At 33.9% G+C, this 21,672-nt stretch overlaps 1 protein-coding gene across 10 annotated transcripts in view; it reads left to right on the forward strand.

Moving 5' to 3' along the window:
• Positions 1-21,672, forward strand: part of TBC1D5 (TBC1 domain family member 5) — a 579,609-nt gene that overhangs the window by 292,791 nt on the left and 265,146 nt on the right. For all 10 annotated transcript variants that reach the window (XM_027583569.2, XM_027583568.2, XM_027583571.2 and 7 more), the window contains one exon: positions 3,856-3,922. In XM_027583569.2, coding sequence (XP_027439370.1) covers positions 3,856-3,922 — 67 coding nt within the window. The remainder of the gene's footprint in view (positions 1-3,855; positions 3,923-21,672) is intronic.

Consider the following 21,672-nt stretch of genomic DNA (forward strand, 5'->3'; position numbering starts at 1 on the left):
TAGTTTAAAGCAGATCTTTTTTCCACTCTTACTATTAAATATTCATTGCACACACTTGGAGACATTTCCCTGACAATTTAGAGATAAACCTTATTTTTTAAATTATGTAATACTTTTTGGAATTCATACATAGTATGATGTGATCTTCTAAAACTTGATGTTTTTTAGATGTAAACTGAGGGCCCAGTTAAGTAGATGTGTTTGTTTATGGCATTATTCTGGTAGTTTTTAACCTAACCTAGCTTAAAATCTCTGGTTCTACCTTCATGAGGGAGATGTTTGTACATAAAAAGAACTATAGTAAGAAAAAAAAAAAGAACTATAGAAATCTATTGTAAATCTTCATTTAGCATGATTTTCAACAGTACATAGGTATTATAAATGCCCTTAGCTAAACATGACTGCAGTAAAAGTTAAAAAAGAATCTGGAATTTAATTTGTCTTGTTTTGAGATTTAAGTCACCATTATACATATTATTTGCTTAATAAGTTAGATACATGTATGTTAGAAATTACTAATGGAAAATATATGCTCTTTCTATCCTCATTTAAAGTAATTTGGCTACAAGGGTATTTTCTTCAAATCAGTCAACTTTTTTAAATTGTGAGTGCCAGGAATTCATTTTGCAAAGTTATTTACCAGTGGGAAATTATGTAAATTTCACATTGTAATTGTCACAATAATTAATGAACTATTCCTGTAAATAAAGGTTGCACAATATACATACAGATAACAACATATATAATATGTATGTAACTTATGTAAAATTTCCCCAATAAATATATCTAGCTTATTTTACTGGTTAATTTATATTAAATATTGAAATACTTTTAAAATCACAATTGTGTTTTTAAAATTTATTGTTACTTTTCAAGCAAGTGAAAGGTAATCCGTTACCTTAAAACACATTTCAAGTTATTTGTGCTGTCTGATCATTTAAAGGTCTTTGTGCAAGATTACTGTAATAATATGAGCGTGTGCGTGTGTGTGTGTGTGTGTGTGTGAGAGAGAGAGAGAGAGAGAGAGAGAGAAAGAGGTGAAGAGGGAGAGAGAGATTTGAAAACAACCTATACATCCTTGTTACATTTATGGCTACCTGACAACTTAGTACAAGAATCAGAACAGCAACTAAAAACATCATATTAAACTCTCTTGCACCCTCTGTTGTTATTTTTGGGGAACACTACACATACCTTCCCATGATTGTATCGGCATTAGACTTACTAAAATCCTTGATAAAATTAATACTTAGTTTATTATACTTACTTCAAATTAGATTCATAGTAAATTAGCATTTATTTATAATTCTTGGTTGATGTTTCCTTCTATTACAAATATGTTTTTAATGTATAACACCTTAAAGAGGAGCCTCTCTTTGATTTCTCCTAGTTACCAGTTTCAAGCCCCTCCAAATGTTTCACACAAATGAAAATCTCCGCAGGATATACACACTATATATACAGTTTTCCAGAATTATAAATTCTGTCTGTTCTTTTGTAAATCTTTCAATTGTCAGACAACTTCCTTCCAGAATAAGAATCTGGAATCATCCATACTAAAATTAAGAATTTATAACTGTAAGGAACAGATGTTTTCATAAACATTTGCTATAATTAATTTCAACTAGAGGATTGAAGGAACAAAGCAGTTTTTCCCGCTTCAAAACTTTATTGCCTTTTCCCCATATAGCAAACTTTGAAATCTTTTCTCTAATATTGTTTAGAAAAAACAATTGTACTCCTTATTTTGGTATGTTTTCGAGAAAGAAAAACTGCTTTTTTTCCTCATTCCCATCCTTTGAAGGTTATATTTAATGTGATATGCTCATTTTGAAACCGGTATAAGATGAAGAAAACCTATATATTATATTATTAACCTATATATTATTATGTATATTATATATAACATATGTAATATATTATGATGGCAAAACCTAGTTTAAAAAACCAAAAGTCTCTTAATTATTTGAAGGATTTTATATTTGCTCTGGTAAATATCAGCAGAAAGGAAGAAATATTCTATTGGTGAGATCTTATGTGTTTAAGTAATTATAATCTTTAGTTTTCAAGAGAAAGAAGGCTCATATTTTAAATGTATGATATAGTACGTATTTTATGCTGATTATGGAATGTTTCACAGGAAATGTCTGCAAGCTGTTAAATAACATGTGTTGGAGGAAATTTTCATTTAGTTAGAAACAGAATTTTCTTTAGATCCTTTTAGTTTATTTATTATAATACCATTAATTTTTTAAGAAAATATGTTGTATGAGTGATCTTATAGTATCCGTGTTTTAAGAATTAATGAAATAAACCCAGCTAAATTGATCTTAAACATTTAAGTGATTTTGGACAATTTTCTTCTATAAAATTTGGCAATAGTTTTGAATGCTATAATCCATTTTAGGATTTTTGTTTAATGAGAAAAAAAACCTGAAAGTGTATTTTGATAAAAGAATAGAGTTAAAACTTAGTAAGTGGACACAGTCCAGTTTTTGTCCTCCTGAACACTTTGGCACAGCTGTAAAGATTTTGAAAAGAACCAATATTCTTGACTAATCTGTCAACTAAAAAGTGTGAAAAGAAAAATAGGTAGCTGTCATTAAAATTACATTTCAGCTTTCAATAACCATTTAATGAGTAGCATAATTATATAAGTATGGTACCTTAAGTACTGTACTCAATAATTAAAAAATAATCTCATCTTTAAAGTGAAAGCTCTGTAATTACTATTTGACTTAACCAGGACCACTGTGATGATCTCCAGTGGCACCTTAGATTGTTCAAAGTGGATTAAAAGTGTAAATTAAAATGGATAAATCATTAAATTATTAAGCTTTAAATATCATAAAAATGAATATAACCTGATGTTCGAAAGTTACATTACAAGAACTAGGAGTATGAAATATAATCAGAATCTAGTCTTTTTAATTTGTTTCTAAGAATAAATGGTCTATTTAATAGTATACTATGGTTTCATAAAAACTATACTTTGAAGTATATATTTTAAAATGTAAACTACTAAAATTAAATTTCTATCAATAAGCATATATATTTTATACTGTGGCATTGGTAAGCATTTTTTAAACTTCTTTAGCACATTTATTTTTATTCTATAATCTTTAAACTGATAGGTATGAATTTGTTCTAAGTCTGATACTATGAATATAACAGTTTCTTAAGTGGGATTTTTTTTTTCTAAATGTTTGGTATTACCATATGATGCAGAAATATCTTTCAGTGTTGTTTTTTCATTTTTAAAACTGCTGAACTTTTGCCCACAGTTAAAACATAAAGTTTTAGGAAGAATATTAAAGTGTATTAAAAGCTCGTTAGATTGCATTCACCACCTCCCATCCTGCTTTCTCTTCTACCTCTCTGCTTACCAAATTCCTCAACCATGGAGAGCTGTGAACTGGAAAATATTACAGGTCCCCTTTCTGTTGCTCTCTTTTGACTGAACCAGTGGTCAGAACGGGTGACTTGGTCACTAACAAAGAGTTGCCCTTTGTTTATAAACACTAGTATATGATTAAATGGTTTATAAATTTTGGTTTTGTTTGTGATTCATAAAAAGAAAATGTCTGTACTGTGCTTTATTTGTTCTGTTAACAATTATTTTGATAGTTATTTCTATCCAATTTAGGAGTGGTGGTATTAGTTTATATTTTAGCATCAGAATGAATTTTTTTGCATAAAGACCTCTGATTACAGGAGATATTTGGGGGGTAGGGAAAAAGGGATAATGCTTTTGGACCTAATATACTGTTTAGAGCTGTCACACAGCAGCTTTTCAACTAAAATATTCAGTTTCATAATCTTCATTATTTCAGTGTTTTTAAATTTTTTTTCCAGGAGATTCAAATAAAAATGGAAGAAGAAGTTCTACTTTAGATTCTGATGGGACTTTTAATTCCTATAGGTAGGTGATGAATACATAGAAACATATTATTACAAGATAATATACAAGATACCTAATGTTACAGGATTCTAATCTTAGAGTAGTAAGGAAGTGTTACCTGTGCTTTAAAAATAAGTTAAATGTAAAGAATGTTGTGATATGCGATTGTTCTGCAGACTTACTGAGTAATGAACAATGTAACCTTTTAAGTTCTTGAGTAAATGGTCTTATTGTCGATATCAGTTGTTAGTGTATAATTGGTACGAATGCTCCATTAAAATCCATTTTTTATTTTGTTTTCCCAGTATATCTGTTACACTACTAAAGGCTTCCATTTGTTTAAGTTTCCTGTTAAAACAGAATATATTCCTTATGAGCATCTAAGAGAATATGAAATGTAATCCATGGTTACATCAAGTGCTATTTGTTTATATTCCATTTGGTTCTTCAGCAAACAGGGCAGTTACATCTTAATTAGTGATTTTTTTTTAAAAGGATATGCTGGTTAAGAAAACATGTATCTTCTCTAGTATTTTGGTAATATTCTCCTTATAACTTGATTTGCTTGAGTAAATGTTTATGGATTTTGTACCTTCATAATAGGGAAACCTAGGAAGAAGAAAGATTATATTATTTCCAGTAATATTTGAATATTCATATACTTAACCAACATAATATAAGAACAAGGTTGTTTTCTTTTAAGGAAAAAAGGTACAGATTCAATAATAATACATTTTGGCATTTTAGATAGCAGTGCAGGTTCTTGAAGAAATACTTTGAGTGCATTGTCGTGATGGTTAATTAGTTCTGACACTTTTGCAGTGACACAGTAAAATTCAAACAAGAACCACTGTACACTTGGAAACTCACTTGAATGTTAAGCTGTAACTCCTTTTATGTAATAAATACAGAGTTTATGATTGGAATCTTTATATTTTTATTTGAAAACATATTGTATATCCCTAATTGGAACTGTGTCATTTGTTTTCTCAGATTCCGGGCAAGCTTTTGATATCTAGAATAGGGCCTTGTATACAGGAAGCACTTAATAAGAATGTGGTAAATGGGAAAGTTTTTTACAAATTGTTTATGAATTCCAGAAATGAGATGGTAATTGAAACACTTGACATCTTTATTTTATATCAGTTGGGGTCTGTATAAATAATCAGTCGTTCAAGTGTCACAGATACTACAAAAAGGCTTATGTTCCCGTGGCGTTCTAGAAGGGTATTATCACAGCAGTAAAGCTCATATGTTGTCATTATATTTTCACTGTACTCATCCTACCTTATAAATGTTGGAATTCTTCAAATCCTTCTTTTAGTGCTGAAGTGAATATAAAAGATAGTTAAACATTCATGATTTGGCATGTAAGTGAGAAATGTTAATATGATAATATATGTGAAATCTATGTTGTTAGTATCATTGCTAGATATAAATACAGTAAAAAATAGACAAAAGGAAAATGGAGATGTATTTCAAAGGAAGGAAAATCCATATGTGTATAAATTTTGTTGGTGAGTTAAATTTTACAATTACATTTGTAGGTTAGCTAATTATAGTAAATAATGGACATAATATAAAGTTAAGAGAAATGTGTTAATGTGAAGGCGCAGTATTATCTTGTAGTTTATTTTATTCTTGAATAGTTTGAAGATTAAAATATTTTAGTATTATTGAATGATAATTGTACTTTGAAAATGAACTCCTAATGCAACTTTGCACAATAAATACTAATGTTGTTAACTAATATGATTTTAATCAATGCCTGTCAGTGTTGTAATGTTAGGATATTAATTTATTGTTGTAATTAAAAAGGCAAGATAAAAAGCTCAGGTAGTACAATATATAAAAACGAGCTTTTAATAGTTGGCAGGCCAGTGCTGTTATTAAATAGTATTATAGTATTTAAGGTGTGAAATGAATATTTTTCTACTCAGCAGGCAATAGCTCTTACAATATAATGAGCTTACTTGTGAATTTGACACTTGGGTTAAATGCAGAATTCATAGAAGCACAGCTCTGGGGTCTATTTTCATATTAAGGTTAACTGATAAAACCTAGGAATTGTTGCATGATCACACTAAAATGGCAACAGAATTGTCAGTAAAATTCCCTTTTGAAAATGAAAATTATTTTTCTGTTGCTGTCATTGCTGTTTTAAACTTAAATAAGTTATTAGGAAAACATGAATATTAACCCTCAAAGATCCTTTAGCCTAACAATTCTACCTTTGTCTTACTTAAACTGTCTCAGAAATCCTGATTTTTCTTCACAGTCAGACAGTTCTGGCTGCTAGCGTAGGACCATCACACCCAAGCTCAATATACTTGTGTCCGGGGTAATGGTTAGCCTTTGTTCGTCATCTTATAAGACAGACATTCTAAGGTCTAACCTGCTTCCTCCTCACAACTCTTGTAAAGACTGAGATAAAATGTAGAAGATAAAGCTGTTTGAAAATCCAAATGCAAAGCCATGGCATTTATTAATTCTTTCTGGAATTAATTCTTTCATATAAATTGGCAACTTTGTTGCGTTAGCCTTGACTTCACCCTCCAACATGTGTACCCTTTTATAGCGAACGTGGAGGTTGTGTTAACTTTTGAATTCAGTCTTGAATTGGTCACCTAAGTCTGTACTCTTCCCATTAATGTGTTTGTCTTATTGTGGTCTTAGATTGTCACTTTCAAGAGGATAGAGTCACTGATTGTTGTTTTGTTTTTCATTTGTTAATAATACGTAAATATATGGTGAGGTGGTTCAGATCCTGACTCCAAATACTTGGGAAACTTGTACAAGTCTTAGCCTCAGTTTCCTCACCATTAGAGTGGGGTTAGGAAAAAACACACTTGTTAGGAGTTGATGGGATAGTGTCATGTGGTAAACGCTGAGTAAATAGTAGCTTTTTGTCTTCTTGTCTGTGGCATCATCATCATTGTCATCATTGGTAACCTTCTGGTATTTAGAATTTTTTACAGTGCCCTGATACAGAGACACTAAAAAGGTAAAAAAGAATGTGTGACTTACAGGACAGTATCTTTTGTCTGTTAGCAGAAAAGGAGCTAAGAGCGAGCTTAACCTGACGCTTGAAACTCTCAAGCTGATACAGTATTCCCAGTTGTCTTCATATAGCAAATCTTTACACATAGCAATGATAAAAGGAGGAGGTTTTACTCTCTGTATAAGTTCAGAGGTGGAATTTTGGAATTTTCACAAATTCTGAAGTTTACAATCGATCAGATCCTAACACGCTAGTTCTGTGTACCTAATGTTCATAGATTTGTTTTTCATAGGCAGGGAAGTTTTACTTGAATTTGTGTCTTTTGTGGTTTTGCTTCATTGATTCAAATGGACTGCAGCTGAATTTAACTACTCAGGCACCAGTATGAATATTATATGGTGCCTAGGTAATAGATTAGATCTTGTTCTAGAACTTCTTGTTAAAATTCAGTTGTATGTCTCCCAACTAATTTGCAGATGATGTGTTAAAATGGAAAATTTATAAGAATTGAGAAGATATTATTGGTTTATGCAATAGTTCTTAAGCTTTTTAAAGTCCAGTGTTCTCAGTCAGATTATATGAGCTTTCTGTATTTCTTATTTAAACATGAAAACTGAGAGACCCTTGCTGGGTATGAAAGAAGAATAGTAGTTTGCCGATTAGCAGTTTGCAGTAGATGATTAAGTTAGTGACTGTAGCACAGGGCCACATGGTAGAAGGAATATTCTCTCCCCACCACGCTCCTCCTTTCCCAAGGGCAGCTGACCTTCTCCTCTCCGAAGAGGCAAGCCCCTTGCCAGCACATATGACTACAGACTATTACATTAATCTGTTTAGCTGTAGTACCAGCTGCTTGCATGTTTTTAATTATCTTATTAGATGGTATAACAGTGACCTATGAAATAAATTGAAGGTGAACATTTTTAAACTTTCCTTTTTTACCCTATGTTTCTAAATATCTTTATTGATCAAATTTAACTTCCCACAAAAGTTCATAGAAGTCTATATGGTTTTTGAATCTGTGTAATGCTTTTTTCACATACAATGTTATAATTCCCAAAATAGAAAATAGCTTCATTTTTGCCTAATTTTTTATTTAGGATTGCCTCATTTAAGATTTAGGTTGTGTTTATGTAGCGACAAATCCATGTTAAAAATACACTGGGTAAATAGTTTAGTTAGAGAAGACTCAGACCAGTTATTGGCATTCTCGGGGAAACTCAGAATATTGCTTAGTTTTCAGACATCATCTTGATGTGTTGTATAAATGTCAAAGGATAGAAAATAAGTCATTGTAGATTATTTTTAAATATATTAGTTTATTTAACTATGATTTTCTAGATTCTGATATGCGGTAGTAAATCATGTAGTCTACCCTAATTACTTTTACAGTTTAATTTCACACGGTACCATTGCTGGGTGTATTTTCCCAAGCTATGCCATTAGGAAAAATGTATTATCTCGTGAATTTTGACAATTGGATAATTTTCAAATACTTTGTAAATGAAGTGTTGTCTCCAGGAGACACAGTTCAAAGTAGTAACAACCAATGGTTGTTGTAACTCATCATCAATAAACAAAGATTATAATAGAAACCTTGATGTTGAATTAAAAAGCAAAAGTAGTTGTATGCAGAAAGGATTGCAAAATACTAATGCGTGTCTTTTGAATTAGTAAATCCTACAACTGGGATGGTGGGGTGACTTGAGACTTGAAAAATTTATAAAGACCTCAAATATTTGTAAAGTACACATTATTTACATTTTTTTAAGATTAAGAAATACCCATTCTTTTTAGCTTCCTATTTTTTCCTTTTAAGAACTAATATATTTCATATTTTAAAAGAACCTTTGTTGCAGAAATAATGGGAACTTTTCCCCTTTATATTTTTTATTTTCTTTCCTTAAAGAGGAAAGAGTATAGAGCCACTTGGCTCTATACTAGGTGGTATTTATAATTTATAATTTATAATTTCTTAATATTGATCCGAGCTTCTGAAGTAGCCTCTCTCAATATGGTGTATTCTATAGTTGGTTTGTCTTTTGAATCCAAAATTAATTCTTTTCCTGAGTAATAAAATACATAAAATACATTTATTTGAACACTGTTCAGTCATTGAGTAAACTTTAAAAATTAGGCTCATAGTTTTATCATAAACATTTTTATGTATCCTATTTTATCAGTAATTTGAGAGAATGTGGGAAGTATCCTTCTATCATTTACATTTATTTCTAGTAGAATACCTTTTTTCTCCATTTGTATGTAAGTGGGTCATATGTGTCTTGAAACAACCATGAAATATTGATTCAAAATATTAGTAGAGATCATAGAGCAAAAGCATACTTTGCATTTAAAATTTAGAAATCTGGGTTCTGGCTACACTCTTAGAGTGATATAAGTTTGTTGTTACTCTGTTATATTTGAGAATATGGAGTCAAAGAATCAATTTAATTGCTGAATGTTATACCTTTAGTCTGTTCAGGCTGTTAAAACAGATATCGTAGGCTAGGTGGCTTATAAACAATAGAAATTTATTTCTTACAGTTCTGGAGGCTGGTAAGTCCAAGATTAAGGTGCTGGCAGATTTGATGTCCAGTAAGAGCCCACTCCTGGTTTTCTGTCTTTTCACAGTGCTCTCACATAGCAGAGGGGCCAGTGAGCTCTCTGAGGCACTAACTAGTTCCATTCATGAGGGCCCACCCCCAAACACCCATCACACTGGCTGTTGGGGTTCAGTATGTGAATTGAGGAGGGGCATTCAGTTCACAGCATATACTAAAGATAATAGAAACTAACCTGAATTTCCATCCCCCTCTTCTACCACCCAGTCATTTTAAGTTCCTAAGCCTTTGCCATTTTATTTTTCCAGGTTATCATAGCTTAGTAAGTAGATGAGAAAGGTTTTTTTCCTGATTCTTAGAGCATTGCTTTGCTCACTTTTTTTCTTAAGATTTTATTTATTTGAGAGAGAAAGAGCAGGGGGGAGGGGCAGAGGAAGAGGGAAAAGCAGACTCTCCGCTGAGCAAGGAGCCCAATGTGGGGCTCGATGTGGGGCTCGATCCCAGGACCCTGAGATCATGACCCGAGCTGAAGGCGGACGCTTCACCGACTGAGTCACCCAGACGCCCCATGCTTTTCTCACTTTGTGTTGCCTATATTTTGTTGAGAATCTATGTAACTATAGGATACAAACTCTGTAAGTTTTTAAGAATAAAGACTCGATTCAGGGAAACAATTTGGAAAAAACATACAGATAGAAATAAGACTGACTAAAGTTTATATCTTAGCTCTACCACCTACTGACTGTGTGACCTTAGGTAAGAGAATTAATCTCTCTGATTCCTGATTACCTCATTTGTAAAATTGGAATGTTACAGTTCCTATATCATAGAGTTACAGGGAGCATACCTACAAATGTGTAGAACACCTGCTCCAGTCATCTAACACGTAATAAATAAACTAATTTCTGCACCTTTCCTTTCTTTCTTTTCTGAAATTTCCTTTAAGTTTTTTTATTTATTTTTTTAAAGATTTTATTTATTTATTTGAGAGAGAGTGAGGGAGAGAGAGAGAGCACAAGCAGAGGGTTTAGGAGCAGAGGGAGAGGAAGAAGCAGGCTTTCTGCTGATCGGAGCCTGATGTGGGGCTCGATCCCAGGATCCCGAGATCATGACCTGAGCCAAAGGCAGACGCTTAACCCACTGAGCCACCCAGGTGCTCGTGAAATTTCCTTTAAGTTTTAATCAACTTTTTCATCTATTAAAGTTGTCCCTTGTCTCAGAAAAGTATTTTTTAAAATTCTCTGCAGTCCAGGGCGTCTGGGTGGCTCAGTTGTTAAGTGTCTGCCTTCGGCTCAGGTCATGATCCCAGGTCCTGGGATCGAGCCCCGCATCAGGCTCCCTGCTCTGCGGGAAGCCTGCTTCTCCCTCCCCCACTCCCCCTGCTTGTGTTCCCTCTCTTGCTGTGTCTCTCTCTGTCAAATAAATAAATAAAATCTTTAAAGATAAATAAAATAAAATTCTCTGCAGTCCTAAACTGGCAGTAAGTGAGTATTTAAGGATTAGATCTACAGTTACCTATAAAAGATCAAATTTATAAATATCTACAGTTATCTATAGATTGTATAGGAAGAATATTTATAAAATCCACGCTTCTTTAGCCTCACAATCTCAGCATCAAATTTTCTTATTTCTTGTTTTCATATTTGTTGAAATAGCATCACAACCTTTACAGTTAAATGATAATTTCAGAGAGCACAAAATATGTATGTAACTTTTGCATTTTCCAGAAACCAAAATCAAAATAATACCTTAATTCATATCTCCATAATGAAGCAATATTTGAGAGAAGGGGGAAAAAAATCACACATGATGAATATATCTTCTTGAAGTAACTTTATTATTTATGATAGTGGAACTGGTCAGTATCTGTGCTTTTCTGTAATATACAACTGTCTGAGCTAATTATTGATCACTTTAAGGCTCTGAAAATGTTACCTTCCATTTAACTAATTAACTGGCTTGTTTGCATTTACAGCCTTACATTAACGTAACCCAAACTGACTTGAGCATACATGTTAGTTTGAGTTCCTTTGCTTCAGAAGACCCTTCAAGCCCTTTTTATTATCTGTAGCCAGGCTCTAGGGGAAACATTTTTTTCCTGTTTGTTTATTTACATAGTCAGCTGCAAGCTCCAATCATCCAAGGCTGTGTAAATGTTTATCTTTGAAAAGACAGGCATACATTTGAAATATGAGGATAAGCTGCTCTGAGTCAGTCATCACTGAGAGTCCCTTCCCCTGGACACACTTCTGTTTTTTCCTGGTGTCCCTAGTTGAAATTCACTCCTGTCAGCCCCATGGTCACTATTTGTAGTATGTATTAGCATGCTGCACTTTAAGTAGGGTAGTGAAATAGACAATGCCAATTAAATATTTGTCAGTAATATTGAAGTGTGTTACTGGATCTATAATTTGAGAAAATAATACAAAGAAGAATGGTTTAAAAGTGGAAAGTTATAAATCTTTTTAAACATTTTACAAATACCTTGCTTATTTATTTACTTATGGGTCTGCTTTATAATTATATAGTTAGCTCTACATAAGGCTTAATTACTGATTTTTGATTTGACAAACAATTTCTCAGTCTCAGAGATACAGTTTAAAGGTGGAATTTTCACAGACTATTTTAATAGAGATTGATATTCAGTATTTGTCTACATTTTCCATATCAGATTACCTTGCCTTCTAGGGGAACAGTGGCAGTGGTTAGTAATGGTTAGTAATCCTATTTTTTTTTAAAGATTTTATTTATTTAATTGACAGAGAGAGACAGTGTGCACAAGCTCTCCCCTGAACAAGGAGCCTGACATGGGGATGGGGCTCGATCCCAGGACCCTAGAATCATGACCTGGGCTGAAGGCAGCTGCTTAACCAACTGAGCCACCCAGGCACCCCTGTAATCCTATTTTTTTAAATTTTTTTTCTAATCCAGAGCTTTCACAAGTGTTTTTGTGACATTTGTTTATATATATAAAATATATATATATATATATATATAAGTAATATGGTTATATATATATTTGGTTCAAGAGAGCTAACAAATCTTCAGTCATTCTGCAAATCTTTATTGTACACCCATTATAGGCAACCCAGTGTGCTAAACCTCCAAGACCCAAAGACAAATAAAACACTGCCCACTTATCATCTAGGAGGGGAGATAGACATGGAAGCAACTAATGTAGATGATGACCAGTGTTATAATGGGGGCATTTTAACACTGGAGGAATACCAGTTGGGGTAGTTAAAATTGAGGGGTTGGGGAATGGTGGTTACAGGGAAGGTATATCTGCTGGACATTCTAGAGGGACAAGACTTTTCTATGAGGTGAACAATGTGAGTAAAGGTAGTCTTCATTTTCTACTCTCTAACAATGCATTCTTTTTTTCTTTTTTTTTTATTGGCACTATTAAAATGGTTAGATTCGATTGGCCTTACATTTGTTAGTGACGAAATTATGCCCTTAGTTATGAAAGACAACTAAAGTGGCCCCTACAATATGAATATTTACATATATCTGTTTCATTCTGTTGACATTGTTATTTTGCATGAACTAGTATTTTGATAGTATTAAAGTTTTAGATTTTAGTATATCATAGGTGTTTGATATATTTAAATCCATGATCAAAAAATTTAACTGGGAGTTGAAAATGAGAATCTTTAAATCACAAAATTAAATGAAATGGTTGATAATGATACAATTGAGAATGAGTATTATGTGCTTAGAAATATGGGAAAAATCAATAAAGCAGCTATGGAATAAAAAATAGCCTGCTAATGAGAGAATATTTGAAATTTAAAAGAAGTCCTAGTATCATCTGAACATATGGACATAGTTTTCATTTCATGATTATAGATGCAATGTTCTGAGATAGATATAGTAGTTTAGCTGGTTGACATATTTCAAGGATTTTCAAAGATTAAATTTCAAGCTATTTGTTCAGATTAGAAAAGTAATTCAGATGACAAGCCCAAGTCTCTGAACCCATTTGAAGCAGAACAGGATAGTTGAACACTACCTCTTAACTCTCATTCCAGTTTTTTAATTGCTTCTAGATTTTAAAAGTTGTCTTGAGCAGCAGAGCTCTACTGTCATTGAACCAGGCACAGACCAAGTAACTACTCTTGTTTGCTTGCCCCTTCCGACCTGACCACCTGGCCAAACCCAGGGCCTGCTTCTCTCTTTTAATATTCCAGTTATGTAGGTTGAACAGGGACTACTTTTTTTTTCTACTTGAGAGATCTAGAAGAGGGTCGAGGGAGTGGGATAAATAAAGCCAGAGTGGTCTGATTGGCGTTTTTAACACTGCTCCCATCCCTGTTTTTCCCACTGTCACCTGGACTGTTGATGGGTCCTAGAGAAGGAACCCCATTTTCCTGCCTCTATATGTCTAGGTGCCGTTCCTAATCATAATATTTTATTTTTATTTATTTTTTTAAAAGATTTTATTTATTTGAGAGAGAGAGAGAGCATGAGCTGGGGGAGGGGATGGTGGACAAAGGCAGAGGGAGAAGCAGGCTTCCCGCTGAGCAGGGAGCCTGATGCGGGACTCGATCCCAGGACCCTGGGATCATGACCTGAGCTGAAAGCAGACGCTTAACTGACCAAGCCACCCAGGCGCCCCTGTATTTTAAAAAGCTCTGCAGAAGCAAAGGAAAAAAAACTCTGTAGAAAAATGAGAATTTTCTTGTGCTAGTTTTCAATTTTATAGTAGCATTCCATGTGACACCTTATGGAAACATCTCTTTGGTTCATATAAGGCTATCTGTGGTCATATAATTAAAATTTTTTGGCATCCATTTGGGAGTATCTGAATTATTGAGCATATGGATAACAGGATAAAAAAATAACAAAAGGCCTTTTATAAAGTCAGGACTAGATTTGAGTTCTCTTGAAGTAGATGAACTATCAGATAACGTAAAATTTCATCAGTGGAGAATACTTCTGCCTAAGACAGGACTTTTTATGAAATATATTTTAATTTGGACAAGGAGGTCATGAGAAAATGGTTCATCTCTGCAGAACAACTGTTTTTAAAAAATCAGTAATAAAAATACTATTCCCACTGGTATTCTAGCCTACACAGGAAACACAGTGCATATTCAGATTAGGTCTCCCCACACCCTGATTCCTTCATTTTAGTGTCTTCTCCCAACCCTTTATCCCTTACCCTCTATATCCAGTATTCAGAAAAGGGATTTTTCCTTTTTTCCTTTGAGATAGAGTAGGCAGTTTAGGAAAGACCCCGGAGGGGGATACACATGCATTCTCCCCTATGACCCTAGCCAACGGTAACATATAACTTCATTATGATACATGTACGTTGTGGTTTTGATCCCCTCCCTGCAGGGAGAAGGCTGCCATGACAGTTCCGACAAGGACCATATAGGACCAAACCCTGCCCTCCCTCCCCTATCCCCCCACTGGGAGGAGGAGTCCCTTAGATGATTGGAAGCAGCCTCAGAGACCACCCTAGCTATGACCCATAACCTGTGCAAGCATAAAAAGGAAAGACAAAAGACAACCTGACCCCTGGTACAGTTGGCACCTCTGGGCCTGTCCCATTCTCCCACTTTGGGAGGGTACTTTCACTTTAACTGCTAGTAAAGGCTTGCTTAAGAGTTTGGCTCTGAATTCTTTCTTCGCCTTGGGGGGAATGGGATTGGCTGCTGACATTTGGGTATACAGTGACATATAGGTTATTTACAGGTCAAATTTCTAATAGCTTCAACAAGCTAGAATATAACCAGAAACTTAGAAATAGGAGGAAAATGCTAGAAAAGGCGAAATGTTTGCTTATTAAAATATGTTTAGGCACAGGAGAGCCCTTCCAGTCCTTATTCCCACAGTCTTATTTCACATTTTTCTTAAATTAGGAAAGATTCTGATAATTTATGATGTTGAAATAGGCTAGAATGTATGGCAGTTTAAAGTCTAGAGTGTTGTCTTTATTTTAAAAGACACACTGAGCAAGTGACAGAGTGGTGGAGATTTAGGATTTTTAAAAGCTAATGTATAATCATTATACAAATTGGTAGCCAGTAGCCTGATAATGATAGTCATGAGAAAAATGTCACTAAAAACAGAATGGAAAACTCCAAAAGCAAAGCAATGTGGAGTTATTTAATGGAGGGGCAATTAGCCATAATGTTCCAAATGTATATCACATCTGGACAAAAATTTCTTTATGGCTTAGTAATATTTTGATACTCTCAACATTTTTGTGTTGCAAAAAAAAATCACTTTTGTAGCATACATTGGTCATTCATTATGCTAGGTATATGAGGTATTCAAGCCTGGGATTTTTTTATAGTTGTGAGTTTTTTTCTTTTAAATTATAAATGAGTGAGATTTTCTGGTGGCCCTTGGATGAGGATATTTCCTTACCTTTGCAGAGGCCCATGTGAAATTATTTTCCTAGGTACACTAATCCAAACAATTTATAAAGTACATAATGTCCGTATTGACTTAAAGTTTATCACATGACCCATTTGTCTTCATTTAAAATTTTCATATCCTGGATCTTTGAGCCAGTCTAATACCGAGTATTGTCATATTAGGTTCATGATTCAGATCTTGCGTCTGGTTCCCAGCATTGATTATTTTTGGTCACTTACAGATGCATCACTTCATCACTAAAGATTTGCTTCCCTAACTTTTATGTGTATATAAGAAGAGCGAGGTGGGAGGAAGCAAGGGGCAGAGGGTGGTGGTAGAGACAGAGAAACCTAGATAGAGAGGCAACCATATAGAGATAAAAAAGAGAAAATATCTATTATATCTATATATGATCTTATTAGTAGCACCATTCATTTAGAATTAATTATATACTTTGTTACATCTCTTATGAAACTATCTTGACTTTTTAACTAGTTGTACTAACTTTTAAAGTGTATCTGTCTTCTTTCTCCAGTAACAGTATATGTGGTATATATCATGTGTATATTTATATCTCTTGAAACTTTTTTGTAGTTGTTACTTTAAAATTCAAATGTATCTATGAATGGTTTATTATCCTTAAAACATTTGAGTTTTGGTGTTCAATATAGGAACCATTAGTGACATGAGTATTTAAATTTAGTTTTAAATTAATTGAAATACATAGTTCTTCACATGTGATTAATGATTACCATGTTGAACAGTCAGATATAGAATATTTATTATCTCAGAAAGTTCTGTCGGGTAGTGCTGATCCACAAATTATCAAATGAATGGTGGATTCAGTTACAATCCATTCAGATCTTTTTAAGACAAAGTATTATTTGAAGCATACATGTATTTCTATGTGTGTAATACCCTATAAATCAACCCAGTCTTGAAAAACATGGTTTATGAGATTAGATTGACGTTGAATTAGGACATCGGATTCTGCTAAATAAATGTCTGTTTCTAAATTACTGCAGAATAATTTGTTCTCAATTCTGTAAGCATTTACTTCATAGTATTGTTTACATTGTAGACTGTGGCAAATTCTTTATCACATAGAAAGTTAGATATCAAGTCCATGCTAGTTTCACAAATAGCAAGGTAAATGTAGTGCAGTGGGGATGTGAAGAAGGTGGGGGAGGTCTGCAGGAAGGTGCCTCAAAGAAATAATTCTATAAGTTAACTATGGAATATCAAATATCAAATATATTCATTTCAGACGACTTTGTAGAGATAGTTTGATATAGGATCCTTTTCTCACTTCTAAATGCTGAATCTTTGATTAGTAGTATAATGACGTTTCTTATATACTATTTTATAGCCTTTTGATATAGCTTTTTCTGATTCCTTTTCTAAAGGCATGTTTATTGACTACCTACTTAATATGACCTTGAATTTAGAAGCTCTTAAACATTATATTTTGAAGAGAATGATACTTTTTTTTTAAAGAATATTATACCTGACAGTCCAAAACTATTGCTAACTCAGTGCTTTGTGTCCTCGTGGACATTGAGGTGGAAGTTCAGAATTTCTCAATTCAGAGTTAAATCCAAACCCAAATCAAAATATCATCATAAATTAATTTTAAGAAACCTCCACACAGTGAACTGTTTGTTGCCTTTGTTTCAATGGGGTCTCATCAGATGAGAATATATTTCACCTAGACATAGAAAGAAATCCATTTTAAGCTTGTAAGTAATTGTGCATTCTGTTTTTTATATTTATTTATATATGTATAAGTGATATGCCCTGATGTTTCATATGGAGGGAAAAAAAAGCTTTAAATAAAAGTAAGTTTTTTAAAAATTCCTGATACAGGAAGCAAAAAAGCCAGTACAGTTTCTAATTGCCTTTTAGAGTCTCTGAGTTCCCTCATTACCTGTGATTTAAGCTAAAAATGAGGTAATTATAGATAACATCAGTGTTTATCTGGTTGATCTTGGCACCTGCAGTCCTAATGTTGTAGCTTACCCATATCTGGTGCCACACTTTACAGTCTGATGCTGACATACCTAATTTACACTTCTCATATTTCCATTGATTTTTAAGTTAGATGTTCCTTGTTCTATTTGAATAGTATTTTTAAAACCATTCCCTTAAGATGGCATAAAAGTATATACTCTTTTACTTGGAATATTGGATTTATGGTACAGTCCTTTCATTAGAAATCTTTCACTAATATATTTCTATACAGATTTAAAATTTATTGCGTCCTTTTACCTATATATTTGGTAAGGCAGTTATAGTTACTAATATGGCAATTTTTTTCAAATATTGGCATGCACTTCAGGATCATAAAATGGTATAAACCTTTTTGCATCAGATTCAGTTTTCTTACCTTGTGCTTTCCACCATCAAATACTTTACACATCTAACTCTGATCTTATTTTGCATAAAGATCACCTTTATTTTGCCCTGGTCTTTAGTACTACTATTTCTAGTCAAATCTCAAAAAACAGGATGATCAAGGGCTAGCTGACCTTGTAAACTACAGGATCATCTCTGCAGAGCTCCTTCACCATACCACCCCCTTACCATACCTCCCTCTTTGATCTTCCTTCTCTGTGACCTCTTCACCTTCCCCCTGGTGATAATCCATTTTCCATTCCCCTCATTCTTTATCAGTGAAAACCAGACTTAGTTCCTCTTAACCAAGTATTGAAGATCCTCAGTACTAGACTGTATGTAGTCTCTGAATTGTTTTCAGTAACTGTGGTTGTTTTGGGTTTCTTTAGTTAGCCCCATAAAGACATTGCTGCCTGCCCAGCTAGTGCCTGAAAATGGGGGTAGAAATCATCCTATAAGATACATAGTATAAAATTATTTTCTCTAGTGTGTCATCATTTGGGGCAATTCAGAAATTTTCTGGTCCAGAACTGCCACATAATCAAGTAACTTATGCATTATTTAGGTTACAAAAGTAATTAAACAATTACATTTAGAAGGTGCTAACTAGTTTTATACTAATTTTATGTGCGTATCTTAGGAAATACTACATTAAAATATATAATTAGAAAGAGATCTTACGATCATCAGCCGTATTTATTCACTGAGTATTCTAGTTGATTGCCATGTCAAAAAAAACAAAAAACAAACAAACAAAAAAACCCCACCAAAACCCAAAAGCATTGTCAAGTGGATTAACTACCTAAATAGGTATTCTTGGAGGGGAGACCTCAATTGCTGCTGTAGAAGTTGATTTCATTTTACTGAGAAATGACTGCAACACTCATGGCCAACATTTTTAATCAGTCACAGTGTTCTTTTCTGAGGAGCACATGGTAGCCTCAGAATCCTTTTTCACGCAGTGCTTCCAAGGCAGCCACTACCAATCCATTAACACTGGCCTGAGAAATAAACCAGTTTCTCTGCCTTTCCCTGAGTAGATGCTGGTTGTTTTTAGGGACCCAGTGCCTGCAAGGCATAGTGGTTACCACTAGATGGCACTAGTGCTTTGTCAAGAGAGTCCTTAAGGCCCAGGTGTGTCTCTAATCTGTTCCATTTGAGGCTTTTTACACACCTAAATACCCCAGGTTGTTTTTAACCACTCACAGCAGCTGTTGACTTACTTTCTCAGTCCAGCATCCAACTGGTGAAAACTTATCCCTGTACCCATGGACTTGATGTTCAAAAACTAGAAATCTAAGGAAGAAAATATAAGGTCATATTCTTGTCTTGCCTTGTTTCCAGAGGCCATTTTTGCCCTTTGATGTCTGCAATACCGTGTTTCCCTTTTAGTGTTGCTTCCAGGAAGATGCTTTTCCTAATTCTCTCTTTTTTTTTTCTCTTAGTCAATTTTTCTGAGTCTTAGTTTCCTCATTGATAAAGAGGGGTTAAAAATACACATCCAAGGAGAGTTGTTGTAAAGGCTAAAAGTGATTTACTTAAAATATTGTATTTTTAAATATATGGATTTTTAATTTTTTATTTATTTATTTTTTAAAGATTTTATTTATTTGACAGAGAGAGGCACAGTGAGAGAGGGAATACAAGTAGGGGGAGTGGGAGAGGGAGAAGCAGGCTTCCCGCTGAGCAGGGAGCCCGATGTGGGGCTCGATCCCAGGACCCTGGGATCATGACCTGAGGCGAAGGCAGATGCTTAAGCGACTGAGTCACCCAGGCACCCGTGGATTTTTTTTAGCATTTTAATGGCACCATTGCCAGATTTTGGCTATTACGGGCACACTATATACTTTTTTTTAAATATAAGACAAAGTTTAGGAACTACCTTTTCTTTATTTTTGTTAAGCTGAAGAATTCCACCACTGACTCGTCAATAACTTAGTATTCTTTGCCCATGTCCTGATCTGAGTTCAGGCGTAGGTGCCCATTTGTATTTATGATTGTAAAAAACTTTTATTTGGGTTCAGCTCCCCTCAAAGGGCTAAACTGTTCAACACTTTGTCCTCTGTGGAGACTGTTGAAGCTCTAACAGCCCAGCTCTTGGGGTGGCATTTGAGTGCATGTGGTGCTGCTATTATTTTCTACACTCAAGTTTTTATTTTTAGGTATAAAACTAGTTCTCCCTTCTCTGTACTGCCAGAGTGCTTTGCCTTCACCAGATTATTATTGGTTTACAGATCCATCTACCTCCTTAACTTCATGCTTTCTCTAATCCTTCTATGTGCTAAGCACATGGTAGGTACGGTCACTCGTGTTTACTCCGTATCACTGTTCATTAATGAAACACGAGGCCATAGAAGAGCAAGACAATGAATTATCTGTGGCCTTCGTGTTCCTCTGTTGTTAGGGCTCTTCATCAGTTTGAGGCGTTAAGCCTTAATTGGAACTCTAAGTACCCTGAATAAATTGAGATGATTGTGAATTCCAAAGATAATGTTTCCATTTCACATGCCCCAGTCTCCTGTTCTCTCTACCGACACTGTAATCAAGGCCCAGGGTCTTATTTAAGCTAACAAATAATTATCCTTCATTTCATAAGTAGTATGTAACTTGACCTTAAAAGGCTGCGTAACTTGACAAGATGGCAATGAATCTAGCCACCAGCTGTGTCTACCTTCACTCTGTCCTGGTCCCTGTGAATAGGAGCTGATTTTGGAAGAGACTCTGGGGAGTCTTTGCCTCACACTTCCCTCTCTTATCTGGAATGTATCGGTGATTTCAGGCCATGGAACTGCATGGTCTTGCACAAATTTTGATTCCTTTTGGGTTCTGAATCCGTTTAAAATCTGCAGTTTTTGCTTGCAGACCACAAGCTATTTAGACATACTTAACATTTTCTGAGATGTACTCATTGCTTATCTCATCTTTGAGTACTGCTAAAACTGGATAAAAACAAAACCTGAATATGAGATGTGGATAATATATGTGAGATTGTTGGGAAATGGATAATGTATTTAAAATATTATGGGTAATACAAATGGACTAATGTGATTTAAAAAAAAGAACATTTCTTTGAGCTTGGAGCGGCTAAGAATTACTTAAGCATGAAAACAGTGGAAAGAGCATCAGGAGAAAATGTTGGATTTAAATTAATACACAAATTAAAAAGCTTTACTGTGTTGGAAACCAAGGTATTGGGTTAAAAAGTGTATGTGTGTGGCAGACAAAGGTGTGATTTTTTAATGTAAAAACTCCTCCTTTGGACCAATAATAAAGCACACTAAAATAAAAGCAATATTATAATATATTATTAACAATAATGCTAATTTTAAAAAAGAAATAAAATGACTCAAAAGCATGAAAATTTTTCACTTTCACTAAGGATACAAATACAAATTAAAATAAAAATGAAGCATTACTTTCTGTTATGAATGGAGTGTTGG

Source organism: Zalophus californianus, chromosome 1 (assembly GCF_009762305.2).
Source record: "Zalophus californianus isolate mZalCal1 chromosome 1, mZalCal1.pri.v2, whole genome shotgun sequence".
Taxonomy (NCBI): Eukaryota; Metazoa; Chordata; class Mammalia; order Carnivora; family Otariidae; genus Zalophus; species Zalophus californianus.